Raw genomic sequence first — 13,841 nt, 5'->3', positions numbered from 1 at the left:
ATAGATATAGACAGATAGACAGACAGACAGATGGACAGGTGCACAGAGAGATTGAAAGACAGATTCAGAGTCAGACAAATAGAAAGATGGAAGAATTTAGTCAGCAAAACTGAACAAAACAGTAATGCCACACAAGACTCACTGACGCAGATACCTATTTTGAAGAGTTTTGATGTTGTGGAAATAGAGTCTTGAACTTGCACCCAGTCTTATCTATAAATATGGAAATGAGACAACTGTACTGTTAATTCTTAATAAAATAATCACGAAAAGCATAAAAGCACTGCGACCTGAATGCCTCATGAAAATGTAAGGAAATTAAATTTCAAACAAACCCAATCTGGACTTTGAGCTCTATCTGCATAATAATAGATTCATTTAACTCGCAATTCATAATGCAAATCAGTCTTTGCTTCCCCACCCTTCGTAAAGATAGGCCTGCTTGCTCTTTGCCCACAAGCCACTCAGGGATTTCAATAATTTAGCTTTAACGGAGATGGCAGGAGGGGCTGCATGAAAGGTTCACAAACGGCCCCATTCCCATCCTCCTCTTGAATTGAGGATGGGTCATTTCAATTATAATTTTTCCCACTGAGCAACGGGAGGGCTTGTTTGTGTGCGTGGGTGTGTGAGGGTATGGTAGCATAGTGGTTATGTTACAAGACCAGTAATCCAGAGGTCTGGACTAATTATCCAGAGACATGAGTTCACATCCCGCCATGGCAGCTGGGGAATTTAAATTCAGTTAAAGAAACACTTGCATTTATATAGTGCCTTTCACGACCACTGGACATCTCAAAGCGCTTTACAGCCAATGAAGTACTTTTGTAATGCAGTCATTGTTGTAGAGTAGGAAATGTGGCGGCCAATTTGCACACAGCAAGCTCCCACAAACAGCAATGTGATAATGACTAGATAATCTGTTTTTGTTATGTTGATTGAGGGATAAATATTGACCAGGACACCGGGGATAACTCTCTTGCTCTTCTTCGAAATAGTGCCATGGGATCTTTTATGTCCACCTGAGAGAGCAGACGGGGCCTCAGTTTAACGTCTCATCTGAAAGACGGCACCTCCGACAGTGCAGCACTCCCTCAGCGCTGCACTGGAGTGTCAGCCTAGATTTATGTGCTCAAGTCCCTGGAGTGGGACTTGAACCCACAACCTTCTGACTCAGAGGCGAGTGTGCTACCCACTGAGCCTGGGCTGACACTTTAATTAAATAAATTAAATAAGTCTGGAATAAAAAGCTAGGATTGGTAATGGTGACCATGAAATTGCCAGATTGTCATAAAAACCCATCCGGTTCACTAATGAAGGAAATCAGCCGTCCTTATCCAGTCTGGCCTAAATGTGACTCCAGACCCACAATGTGGTTGACTCTTAACTGGCCTCTGACATGGCGGATCACCACCTTCACAATGGCAATTAGGAATGGGCAACAAATGCTGGCTTTGCCAGTGACGTCCACATCCCAGGAACAAATAAAAAAAACGGGCATCACAGGTTAACCTGCTTCTGACTGAAACCTCGACTCCAAGCTTGCACGGTGCTGTTAGCCATAACTTGGGGCATTTTAAGCAGAAGTTTAAAGGGCAGAAAGTGGCCGAAATAAAGCAATGGCGCAATAAAGGATCTCTTTTGAGGTATTGAGTTGAGATATGCAGCCCCTGTAATGTAGAGGCATCGGAATGATGCATCTGACTCAAACCCTGCCTGACCTCAGCATATTTAATACTGCAAGTCAGCCGTCAAGTAGAAAGTCTTCTACAGCACTGCCATTCCTTACATCAACATACAGGAATACAATGATATAATAAAAACAGAAAATGCTGGCAATGCTCAGCAGGCTGGGCAGCATCTGTGGAGAGAGAAACAGAGTTAACGTTTCAGGTCGATGACCTTTCATCAGAACTGGAAAAAGTTAGGGGGGGTAACAGATTTTAAGCAAGTCATCATCATAGGTGGTTCCTCGAACGAGGATGACTTGCTTCCACACCAAAAGGGATGAGTTCACTGAAGTTTCAATGGAGGACGCGATATCCCAGTCCTGAACTCCAGGGGTGGAAGATGCCTGTGCGTGGATTTTTTTAACGTGTGGTGACCGTTAAGCAAGTACAGAGGCAGGGAAAGCGGGGAGGGGAGGAAAGAACAAAAGGGAAGGTCTGTGATAGGGTGGAAGGCAGGAGAGATTCAATGACAAGGGATGAAGGTGCGATTTCAAAGGGAGTGGTAATGGGTCCAGGAATACAATAATTTAGTTTTTTTTAAATCCGATGGAGGAGAGATAATGGAACTCTTGGCTGTGCTGAGTCAGATGTTATGGGTCACCATCGACCAAAAACGTAACTGGACCAGCCACATAAATACTGTGGCAACAAGAGCAGGCAAGTGTCTCACCTCCTGACTCCCCAAAGCCTTTCCACCATCTATAAGGCACAATTCAGGTGTGTGATGGAATACTCTCTACTTGCCTGGATGAGCGCAGCTCCAACAACACTCAAGAAGCTCAACACCATCCAGGACAAAGCAGCCCGCTTGATCGGCACCCCATCCATCACTTTCACCATTCACTACCTCCACCACCGGCGCACCGTGGCTGCAGTGTGCACCATCTATAAGATGCACTGCAGCAACACGCCAAGGCTTCTTCAGCGGCACCTCCCAAACCCACGACCTCTACCACGCAGAAGGACAAGGGCAGCAGGCGCATGGGAGCACCATCACCTGCAAGTTCCCCTCCAAGTCACGCACCAACCTGACTTGGAAATATATTGGCTGTTCCTTCATCGTCACTGGGTCAAAATCCTGGAACTCCCTCCCAAACAGCACTGTGGGAGTACCTTCACCACACGGACTGCAGCGGTTCAAGAAGCCGGCTCACCACCACCTTCTCGAGGGCAATTAGGGATGGGCAATAAATGCCGGCCTTGCCAGCGACACCCACATCTCAGAACAAATTTAAAAAGAAATGGGTCTTAAGTGAATACTCTAGGCTGACACTCCCGTACTGAGAGAGTGCTGCACTGCAAAGTAACTCATTTCAGAAAGCAACTCATTTCAGAACAGGTATACTGAACTGCCGTAGTTCCTGTTTTATGTTACCTTACTGTCAGGTAAGGCAAGTCTCACTGTTTTTTGGCCAACGCCGTTGATTTTTGGTGAATCTCGTTTTGTGTTGAATGTTCTATTTTTCTGGTGAGTCTCACTCTTTCTTTGGTGAATCTGCCTGATTTTTGGATACACTCCACAATCTCCAGTTGGTGATTTCCTGTTTAGCTTTGCTCATTTCACAACTGAGTGTAGTGGGGAATTAAACCAGTCACCTTTTGACTCCATGCACTGAGTGTTTTAGTCTAACACCCACCACTGCTCTCGGGTTCAGTAATTCCACCATTAAATAGTCGCAGTAATGACTGTAATCACAGATTAGTTGCAACAGTAAACAGTAACACGTAACAGTAAATATATCATCATAGGCAGTCCCTCGAACGAGGATGACTTGCTTCTATGAGAGTTCACAGATGTTTCAATGAAGGACCCGATGTTCCAGTCCTGAACTCCAGTTGAAGGGGTGGATGATGCCTGTGCGTGGATTTTTTTCACGCGTGGTGACCATTGCACATCAACCACCTCACGGGCTTGACAGAGCTAGGCCTTTATCCAGTGGCAAGGATTAACCAGGACGACTGGAGACCTGCTCTGCTGCACGGACCTAGTGCGCACAAATATATATATCTTAACACAAATATATAAATCTAACATGAAAGGCTGGAGGTGGAATTGGAAAAAGATTTAGGTGTGTTCAACTGGAGGATAGTGGGCTGCACATTGGGACAAGTTATACTGGCATTGTACAGATCAGTGTTAGATCTCACACCTCTGTGAAGAGCCATGTGATATTTTTCTATGGTAATGGGCATTTTATAAATTAAAGTTCTTGGTATTATCATTCTGGAGGAAGATATGCAGTTTTCATCCCCCTACCTCAAATAGGATACGGGTGCATTAAAATGGCTCAGATAGTTGTCAAAGAGAACGGAATGGATGTCTGCTGAAAAAGGAAATTAAAAGCTATACTGGCAATCAAGCAGTGCTTGATTTTTTTTTCAGGGCAACTAGAGGAAGTAACTAAATGTGGTTCAAAGTAGGTCCCTGATAAAATAATCTTACATGGACTCGAAATAAAAGAAAGAAAGACTTACATTTATAGAGCCTTTCACATCCACCGTGTGTCTCAAAGTGCTTTACAGCCAATTAAATACTTGTTGAAGTGTAGTCACTGTTGTAATGTGGGCTTGATGGGATGAATGGGCTTTTCATCACAATAATGGGCTTTTCATTGACTATAAAGCACTTTGGGATGTCCGGTGGTCGTGAAAGGCGCTATATAAATGCAAGTCTTTCTTTTCTTTTTCCTACTCTGGGCTTTCTTATGTTCCTATTTGATGGCGGTTGCCTTGCATTGAAAATTTTAAGTATTTTGACTTATTTATATACAGCCCTGTATTAAATTGTTAGACCAGTTGTTGTTGACTTTATAAATCCAACCTCAAATTCAAGCACATCAAAGGAATTAGGATTGTGGCACTTAAAAATTGCAGAAAAAATTGGTTTAAATGCCTCTCAATAAAAATGTAATAACTGAGATTTGTAGCAAGGCTAATTTGCATTATTAAGGATATTGGACAGATTGGGTTTGGTTTAAAACACTGTCTAGGTTATTACAGACACCCAGGTGGCCCATCGAGGTAGGACACAATCTTACACAATTCGGTTACACACGAAAGAGAGTTAATTTTAAGTTTAATCCTTTGCTACCTCTAGACTTGATAACTCCAACTCACTCCTGACTGGACTCCCACAATCTACACTACGTAAACTTGAGATCATCCAAAACTCAGCAGCCCGTGTTCTAACCCGCACCAAGTCACGATCACCCATCACCCCTGTGCTTTCTGACCTACATTGGCTCCCAGTTAAACAATGCCTCGATTTCAAAATTCTCATCCTGCTTTACAAATCACTCCATGGCCTTGCCCTTCCCTATCTCTGTAATCTTTTTCAGCCTCACAACCCCACAAGATGTCTGTGCTCCTCAAATTCTGCCCTCTTGAACATCCCTCATTATGGGTTCAATTTTCCACAAAGACTGGAAGAGTTATGCCCGTTTTTTGGGGCCCAACTACGGCAAAAAAAAAATCAGCCAACTTTCCCCGTTTGAATTGTTGATTTTGGCACCGCCTAGCCTGTCCTTTAGCTTTGGGGGTGGAGCCTAAGATCTGCACCAAAAAGATTGGGTTGCCAGGGTAACGAGGGACACACTGCGGGCTGAGGCTGGAAAGTGAAACATACAACACATTCTGCCAGCTCACAGCAACCTGCACAAGCACCTTGTACATTGCAGCAACTTACCAGCATTAAATTATTAAAGTGTTTATGCCAAAAGTCTATCCCCCTCTCCCTGGTGCCGGGTGCCACTCCTAACCCTGGCTGAAGGCTTCCCTCCCCTCCCGGTGCTGGATACCACTCCTAACCCAAGCCAACAGGCCTCCCCCCCTCTCTCCTCTCCCCCTCGTCTCTCCCTCTCTCCCCTCTCCCCCGCTCTCCCCTTCTCTCCTCTTCCTACCTCTCTCCGCCCCCTCCCCCCCGCCCCCCTCTTCCCCCCCACCCTCTGCTGCTGTTGCCCGGGCCGTGGAACTGCATCTGCTGCGCTAATTCTCTTACCTGCGCTGATTTTGTTAACTGCCCAGAAGGTTTTCCAGAGCGGTCACATTCGCCGTACTAAGAAAAATTGGAGTAAATCGGAGCTGGCCAAAATGGCCAGAATTGGCGCAGGTGGCAAGTTATGCCCCCAACGACCAAAAAAAATCCTATCTAAGTGAATTACGCTAGCACAGAAACTTTGGGGAAACTTGGAGATTTGAATTTACTCCAAAAAAACGGAGCACGCCAAAAAAACGGCGCAGATAATTGGGGAAAATTGATATAACTGCTCAACCATCGGTGGCCGTGTCTTCAGCTGCCTGGGCCCTAAGCTCTGTAACTCCCTCCCCAAACCTCTTTGCCTCTCTACCTCTTTTTCCTCCTTTAAGACGCTCCTTAAAACCTACCTCTTTAACCAAGCTTTTAGTCATCGATCCTAATTTCTTCTTTTGTGGCTCGGTGTCAAATTTATCTGTTTTGTCTTATAACACTGCTGTGAAGCACCTTGGGACATTTTACTACAAGAAAGCGCTATATAAATAAAAGTTACTATTATTTATTATTAATTTACACAAGTTCTATCATTGCCAAATGCAAAGGCACGAAATTATGAATTAAATTGTACCCGACTCATTTTTCCCCTATTGCCGACTGGTTAGACAGTTTTCCTCCGCGCCCTGTACTATCTGATATTTCAGCCAAGGTGAGCAACTCCCTGATATATGAATGCCAGGTGAGAGTGAGATCCAAATGCAGGAGTCCCCCATCTAAGGCACTGTACATTGCTGTGCCAGCATGAATATTTAACATGCTATAATGATTTGAAATATAAATATTAATTAAAATGTTGTGCTTCTTGAACACTGAATTGTGCATCACTTATCACTCTTGTTTTTATTTTGGATTGTTGATGCAGACACATCAGTCTGGTTTATGCCCGGAACCATCCTAAGATGCAACAGCCAGGTGCCTGCCCAGGGAGCACATTTCCTGACGGTATCACTAATGGTGCGGATTGGTACACATTGGAAGGTACGTGAGGGAGGAAAGCCAATTTCTCAAGCACTTTTTGACCACTTTGCTGCTGTAGAAACTCTTGGTGAAGGTGCAAAGAAGCTGCTTTGACATGAATGGTCTGTTCTTACGAAATGGTTTTTGGAGAGGGTGCAGCAAACAGCTGCAAGACTGGGTAAGAGCCACCAGGTTGGTGGTTTCCATTTCCTTTGTTTAATGTTTCTTCTCATCAAGGAGAGCGATGCCAGAGCTGTGGAATGGAACCTGTTAAGTCTTGAATAAAGAGTCAGACTAGATGCTGCAAGCTCAAAGTAAGGTGTGATCGTAGTCCTTTATTTACAGGTCTCAGAGTGCCTCTTCGGCCTGTGAGGCCTCCTTATATACAGTTGCCCCCAAGGGATTGTGGGATCCCTTGGGACTCCAGAGGATAAGCCCTCTGGTGGTGAGACCTGGTATTTACAGGTTTACATACATAACAGAACCTTTCCCTTTGCAAGGACTCAGTATGAGCACTCCTAGCTTAGGCACAACATGGCCAGATGCAGAGTAAAGCTCTCTCTTACTTTGTCCCAACAAAGTACCTCTGCCCACACCTCAGTAGCACGCCCTCTACTGCACCTGCATGGCGTTTTCCCCATATCCCACTCCAGCCTTCCTGTAGCCTCTCTGAGCGAGGGTACTAGCTTTTGTGCAGTGGACCCATGCCGACTGGACTGAGACCATTTAAACTATTTCCATGTAGAAACCTTACAGCCAGCAGACGGAGGAGACTTTCACCTCAGCACTCTGAGCTGGGTTTGCACTCAACTCCCAGAGGTGAAAGGTTAGTGTCATTACCCAGTTTGCTCTTACTTCAGTCACTTAATTCACTTTGTCTGATAATTATTTTTATTTAGCACTGCAGTCTCACTTTGCTGTGATATTGCTCAATTCAAATTATTGGATAATTCAATTTTTCAAATCTGCAAACATTAACTTCATGTTTTCAGGAAAAAAAGCTGTAATTAAAACAGCATGTGACTGATTAAGCCACTGTCACCCATTGATCCTGGGTCTAGGGAATAGCAGCCCTTTTGTATGTTATATGCAAGGCCGCTGGTTTTCCGTTCTCATGCAACATTGAACGTGCTTTATTCAGTGACTGTGGGTTTGTGGAAATACATGTTGTGGGGTCCTCACCCACTGGCCAAACATTTCGATTAGAACCTTTACAGCTGTAAGAGAGAGAATTGTCTTAGTTTTAGTCTGCACTGGATTATTATACAGTGTTAGCGGTTAAAGGACAGCATTTAAACCCACATGGGCAGAATTTGACTTTGTGTGATGGTGTAAAACGGCTGATAGCAAATCAGCAGCCAGTTTTACATCTGATTTTTTATTTCTATTGACTTCCAATGAAATCGGGAGAGAGATAAAACAGGCTTCCGACTCACTATTGCTCGTTTTACACTGTTGCACATAGTCAGTAGCTACCTCACTGTGTCACTCAATCCACGTCCCTCTGTTTTTTAAATATTCAGCATAAACTTATGCCGTGGAACCTGCCAAAGAAAGCAATGCAGTAAAAGTGGTTGATTTATATGTGCATTAGTGCTCAGTCTGAAGGATTTGCTATTCACTGCAGCTTCTCTTATGTTTCATTAGGAGGAATGCAAGATTACAGCTATGTGTGGGGCCAGTGTCTGGAGGTTACACTCGAGCTTTCCTGTGTGAAGTATCCAAACACCAGCGATCTTGAGCAGTACTGGCGGGACAACAAGCAATCACTACTGGAATATATGAAACTCACCCACCTCGGTAACCCTTCACATTCCATGTATCAATAGGAATTAGAGGGTGTATAATGATAGACAGTTGAGTGCCACAGTTATTCCACGAGTGATTCATTCTTTATTCATGAGTGATGATGGTGACGCTTTCATTCTTATCATAGAATGGTAACAGCACAGAAGGAGGCCATTCGGCCTGTCCAGCCCGTGCCAGCTCTCTGCAAGAGCACCTCAGCTAGTCCCACTCCCCCTGCACTTTCCCTGTAGCCCTGCAATTTTATTTTCCTTCAGGTACTTAACCAATTCCCTTTTGAAAGCCACAATTGAATCTGCCTCCATCACCCTTTCAGGCAGTGAATTCCAGATCCCAACCACTCGCTGCGTAAAAGAGTTTTCCCTCATGTCGCCTTTGGTTCTGCTGCCAAACAATTCTTTAGCGGTAATCCTGTGCTCCCACAATCCCTACAGGAAGTTGCAACGTTTACCAACTGTGATGTTGCGATCAATTTTGCCTATTATTTCCGAGCTTTACCCTTTCCGCAACAGAGACATTAACAGTTGCAACCCTGAAGGCACTGGTCTCACTCTCACAGGACATGTGATTGAAAGTTTGCTGTGACAGATTACACGTAGTAAATTACTACAGGAGCAGATTCTGTAGAGTTAACTACGGTAGATTCTGTGCAATAAACATACTTACAGTAAACTATTATTGTGTAAATTATATGCAGTAAACTATTACTGTGAAGTTTCTAGAAACTGTTACCACAACAGATTATATACATTTCACCATTATTACCATACAGTAAGCTGTTTCTGTGCTGAATTATTTGCAGGAAACTGTTTCTTTAGCTGGCCCTGTACAGTAAGCTGTTACTGTGACAAATTCTCTATGGTAAGCGATTCCAGTGACAGGATCTGTGCAGCAAACTGTTATTGTGACAGATTCTATACAGTAAGCTGTTACTTTGCAAGATTCTGTACAGCAGAGTGTTACATTGACAATTCAGGACAGCAAACTGTTACTGTGACAGATCCTATTCAGTAAACGCAAACAATGCAAAGTGCCTCATGGTATCTTATTTACTAAAGACATCAAAGAAGAGAACGAGGTTGAAGTTCTTATCCGACAATGTGATAACATGTCTTCATTGGAGAGAATATCTGACAACATCTATTTGAACAAATCAGTGATATATCACTTTGGCAGCATATAATATTTAACGGGATAATGTCTTCTTGGAAGCATATTTGACAAACACATGTTTTGCTTTGGGGAGAGAGACAAAACAAAAGCAAAATACTGCGGATGCTGGAATCTGGAATAAAAACAGAGAATGGTGGAAATCTCAGCAGGTCAGGCAGCATCTGTGGAGAGGAAGCAGAGTTAATGTTTCGGGTGGGTGACCCTTGGTCAGAACAAAAGAACTAGCTGCGAGCTATTTGGTTCAGGGTGGGATCATGCATGCAGATGTGATGCGATTATGCGGTTCTGACATGATTTGTGTCAATAAACAAAGAACAGCCTAAAAAGATTTGCAAAACATATTTTCATGAAGACGGTGCTCTTTTAATGTCAGTATATGAACTCTATTACACAGCCATAAGTGATTACAACAGGCAAGGCTCAGGAACGAATTGAACTTTCAGCAGGAGTTGCTGCTTTGAATTTTAACTAAATCTAAAGGAATGTTAGTATTTTTCTGAAACAAATAATATAAAACACAACAGATTAATTAGTAGGCCAGAAATTGGAACAGCATGTTTGTGCAAATGGTATCAATATGGATACCAAATACATGATGTCGATACCAAATACATGATGTCAAATACACTCAGATGTGTATACCAAGACCAGTTGATGTAAAGTGTTTATGCAATACATTCAATTACTGTACCCCTATTAGATTCTTTTGGTGATGGGTACAGCTTGCGATGTACTAAACCAATGCTCCTGGTGAGCTGCTGTTCCTTATTGCAAGTAGCTGATCGGGAATCAGCCCTACGATTAGTGTCAGCCTTAGCTCAGTGGTGGCGCCCTCACTGCTGAGTCAGAAGGTTGTGGGATCAAGCCAAAATCTAGGCTGACACTCCAGTGCAGAACTGAGGGAGTGCCGCATTGTTGGAGTTGCCCTCTTTCAGATGAGACGTTAAACCCAGGCCCCGGCTACCCTTTCAGGTGAACGTTAAAGATCCCATGTCACGAATCGACACTATTCACTATGTTCACCCCGCTGTCCTGGCCAATGTTTATACCTCAACCAACATCACTAAAATAGATTAGCTGGTCCTTTATTTATTGCTGTTTGTGGGAGTTTGCTGTGTGCAATTGGCTGCCACATTTCCTACATTATAACAGTGACTACACTTCAAACAGTCCTTCGTTGATTGTAAAGCGCTTTGGGACGTCCTGAGGTCATGAAAGGCGTTATATAAATGCAAGTCTTTCTATCCCATGAAATTATATTGGTAGAAACATCATTCGTAACAAAATCAAAAGTACTTGAATTTTAGAATTAAACATATGATGGCTGTAGTACAAATATTTATGGATGCTGCCTTACTAAGCTAAGATTTTTTTATTCGATCATGGGCATCCCTAATTGCCCATGAGAAGGTGGTGGTAAGCCGCCTTCTTGAACTGCCACCATGCTGTTTGGGAGGGAGTTCCAGTATTTTGACCCAGCGACGATGAAGGAACAGAGATACATTTCCAATTCAGGATTGGGTGTAACTTGGTGGGGAACTTGCAGGTGGTGATATTGTTCCCATGCGCCTGCTGCCCTTGTCCTTCTAGGCGGTAGAGGTTGCAGGTTTGGGAAGTGCTGTCGAAGAAGTCTTAGCGAGTTGCTGCAGTGCGTCTTATAGCTAGTACACTCAGCAGCCACGGTGTGCCGGTGGTGGAGGGAGTAACTACTTAAGGTGGTGGATGGGGTGCAAATCAAGCGGACTGCTTTGTCCTGGATGGTGTTGAGCTTCTTGAGTATTGTTGGAGCTGCACTCATCCAGGCAAGTGGAGAGTACTCCATCACACTCCTGATTTGTGCCTTGCAGATGGTGGAAAGGCTTTGGGGAGTCAGGAGGTGAGTCACTTGCCACACAATACCCAGCCTCTGACCCGCTCTTGTAGTCGCGGTATTTATATGGTAGTATTTCTCACCAGTTGAGTATGTAATTTATAGCTACTCCATTTCGGAAGAGACATTAAACCAAGGCCCTGTCTGCTCTCTCAGGTGGACATAAAAAATCCCGTGGCACTATTTCAAAGAAGAGCAGGGGAGTTATCCCCGGTGCCTGGCCAATATTTATCCCTCAATCAACAACAACAACAACAACTTGTATTTATATAGCGCCTTTAACTTAGTAAAATGTCCCAAGGAGCTTCACAAGAGTGTTTCAAGACAAAACAACTAAATTTGTCACCGAGCCACATAAGAAGAAATTATGACAGATGACCAAAAGTTTGGTCAAAGAAGTAGGTTTTAAGAAGCGTCTTGAAGGAGAAAAGAGAGCTAGAGAGCAATGAGGTTTAGGGAGAAGGTTCCAGAGCTTGGGGCCTAGGTAGCTGAAGGCACGGCCACCAATGGTTGAGTGATTATAATCAGGGATGCTCAAGAGGGCAGAATTTGATGAGCGCAGACATCTCGGGGGATTTGTGGGGCTGAAGGAGATTACAGAGCTAGGGAGGGGAGAGGCCATGGAGGGGATTTGTAAACAAGGATGAGAATTTTGAAATTGAGGCGTTGCTTAACTGGGAGCCAATGTAGGTCGGCGAGCACAGGAGGTGATGGATGAGCGGGACTTGGTGCGAGTTAGGACATGGGCTGCCGAGTTTTTGGATGACCTCAAGTTTACGTAGGGTAGAATGTGGGGGGCCAGCCAGGAGTGCGTTGAGTAGTCAAGTCTAGAGGTAACAAAGGCATGGATGAGGGCTTCAGCAGCGGATGAGCTGAGGCAGGAATGGTGACGGCCAATGTTACGGAGGTCGAAATAGGCGGTTTTAGTTATGCGGTGAATATGTGGCTGGAAGCTCATTTCAGGGTCAAATATAACACCCAGGTTTTGAACAGTCTGGTTCAACCTCAGACAGATGCTCGGGAGAGGGATGGAGTCGGTGGCTAGGAAACGCAGTTTGTGGCAGGGACCAAAGGCAATGGCTTCGGTCTTCCCAATATTTAATTGGACAACATTTATGCTTATCCAGTACTGGATGTTGGACGAGCAGTCTGGTAATTTAGAGACCGTGGAGGGGTCGAGAGAAGTGGTGGTGAGGTAGAGCTGAGTGTCGTCAGTGTACATGTGGAAACTTACGCCGTGTTTTCGGATGATGTCGCAAAGGGGCAACATACAGATGAGAAATAGGAGGGAGCTAAGGACAGATCCTTAGGGGACACCAGAGGTAATGATGCGGGAGTGGGAATCAGCATAACAAAAACAGATTATCTGGTCCTTATCACATTGCTGTTTGTGGGAGCATTCTGTGCGCAAATTGGCTGTTGCGTTTCCCACATTACAACAGTGACTACACTTCAAAAACTACTGTAAAGCACTTTGAGATGTCCGGTGATCATGAAAGGCGCTATATAAATGCAAGTCTTTCTTTCCCTTAACAATCATCTAGCAGTGTGTCAATTGGACAAATCTAGGTAGAAATGGATTGCAGTCAGTTGTTATGCAAGAAGTTTGTGTAGCACCAGGAGCTACTGAACACTGCTGGATGTAAAGTTGCATTAGTAAATATATTCCTCTATTATTCAATCTTAAGAGTATAATAATCCCTAAAATAGTTCCACACTAGCTGCATCAAATTCAATCACTCGTCTTTGCTTTGTGAGAGATGTATATTTAGACATTCCTTGAAATAGATTAATTTCCCCTGAAGTTAATTTGAATCTTCCAGCTGTGTCAGTGACATAAAGCCCCACAGCACTGCAGTTGCCTTCCATGAAAGCCAATGGGGATGTGGGGGGGGGGGGGGGGGTCAGAGTTCACTCTCAAACACTCTAACTCTGCTGCAGGCCAACTTTGCCTTTCAAAGGAACTTGTTTGCCTGTCAAAATCTTCACCGAGTTTGGGAAACACACTCCCATTTCCCTCGGGGACACTTTAAGTTGGAGTTTTACAGAAGGTGCTGGATGCCAAGTCGGAATTTCAGAGATAAGGTAGTGCAGGCCGTGGATTTGTGGCTCTCCGACTGGCAGTGCTGCAACAGCCAAAGGTGAAGACGTCCCTCTGTATATATTTAACCCCTATCTTTTCAATGGATTTTCTGCTCACCACGCCAGCCTTCTCTCCTCTTCCCCTGGAATCATTGAACCACGCTGGGTTATGGTTCCATGGGTGTTGCTGCAT

The 13,841-nt window shown here is 44.2% G+C and overlaps 1 protein-coding gene across 1 annotated transcript in view; it reads left to right on the top strand.

The window, feature by feature from the left end:
- The window catches only part of LOC139226917 (carboxypeptidase D-like), a 216,772-nt gene that overhangs the window by 63,620 nt on the left and 139,311 nt on the right, over window positions 1-13,841 (top strand). Inside the window, exons 11-12 of the mRNA XM_070858009.1 lie at window positions 6,623-6,738; window positions 8,365-8,517. Of these exons, the coding sequence (XP_070714110.1) occupies window positions 6,623-6,738; window positions 8,365-8,517 (269 nt within the window). The remainder of the gene's footprint in view (window positions 1-6,622; window positions 6,739-8,364; window positions 8,518-13,841) is intronic.

The sequence above is a fragment of the Pristiophorus japonicus genome, chromosome 16 (genome assembly GCF_044704955.1).
Source record: "Pristiophorus japonicus isolate sPriJap1 chromosome 16, sPriJap1.hap1, whole genome shotgun sequence".
Taxonomy (NCBI): Eukaryota; Metazoa; Chordata; class Chondrichthyes; family Pristiophoridae; genus Pristiophorus; species Pristiophorus japonicus.
This window is presented reverse-complemented; position numbering and strand designations above follow the sequence as displayed.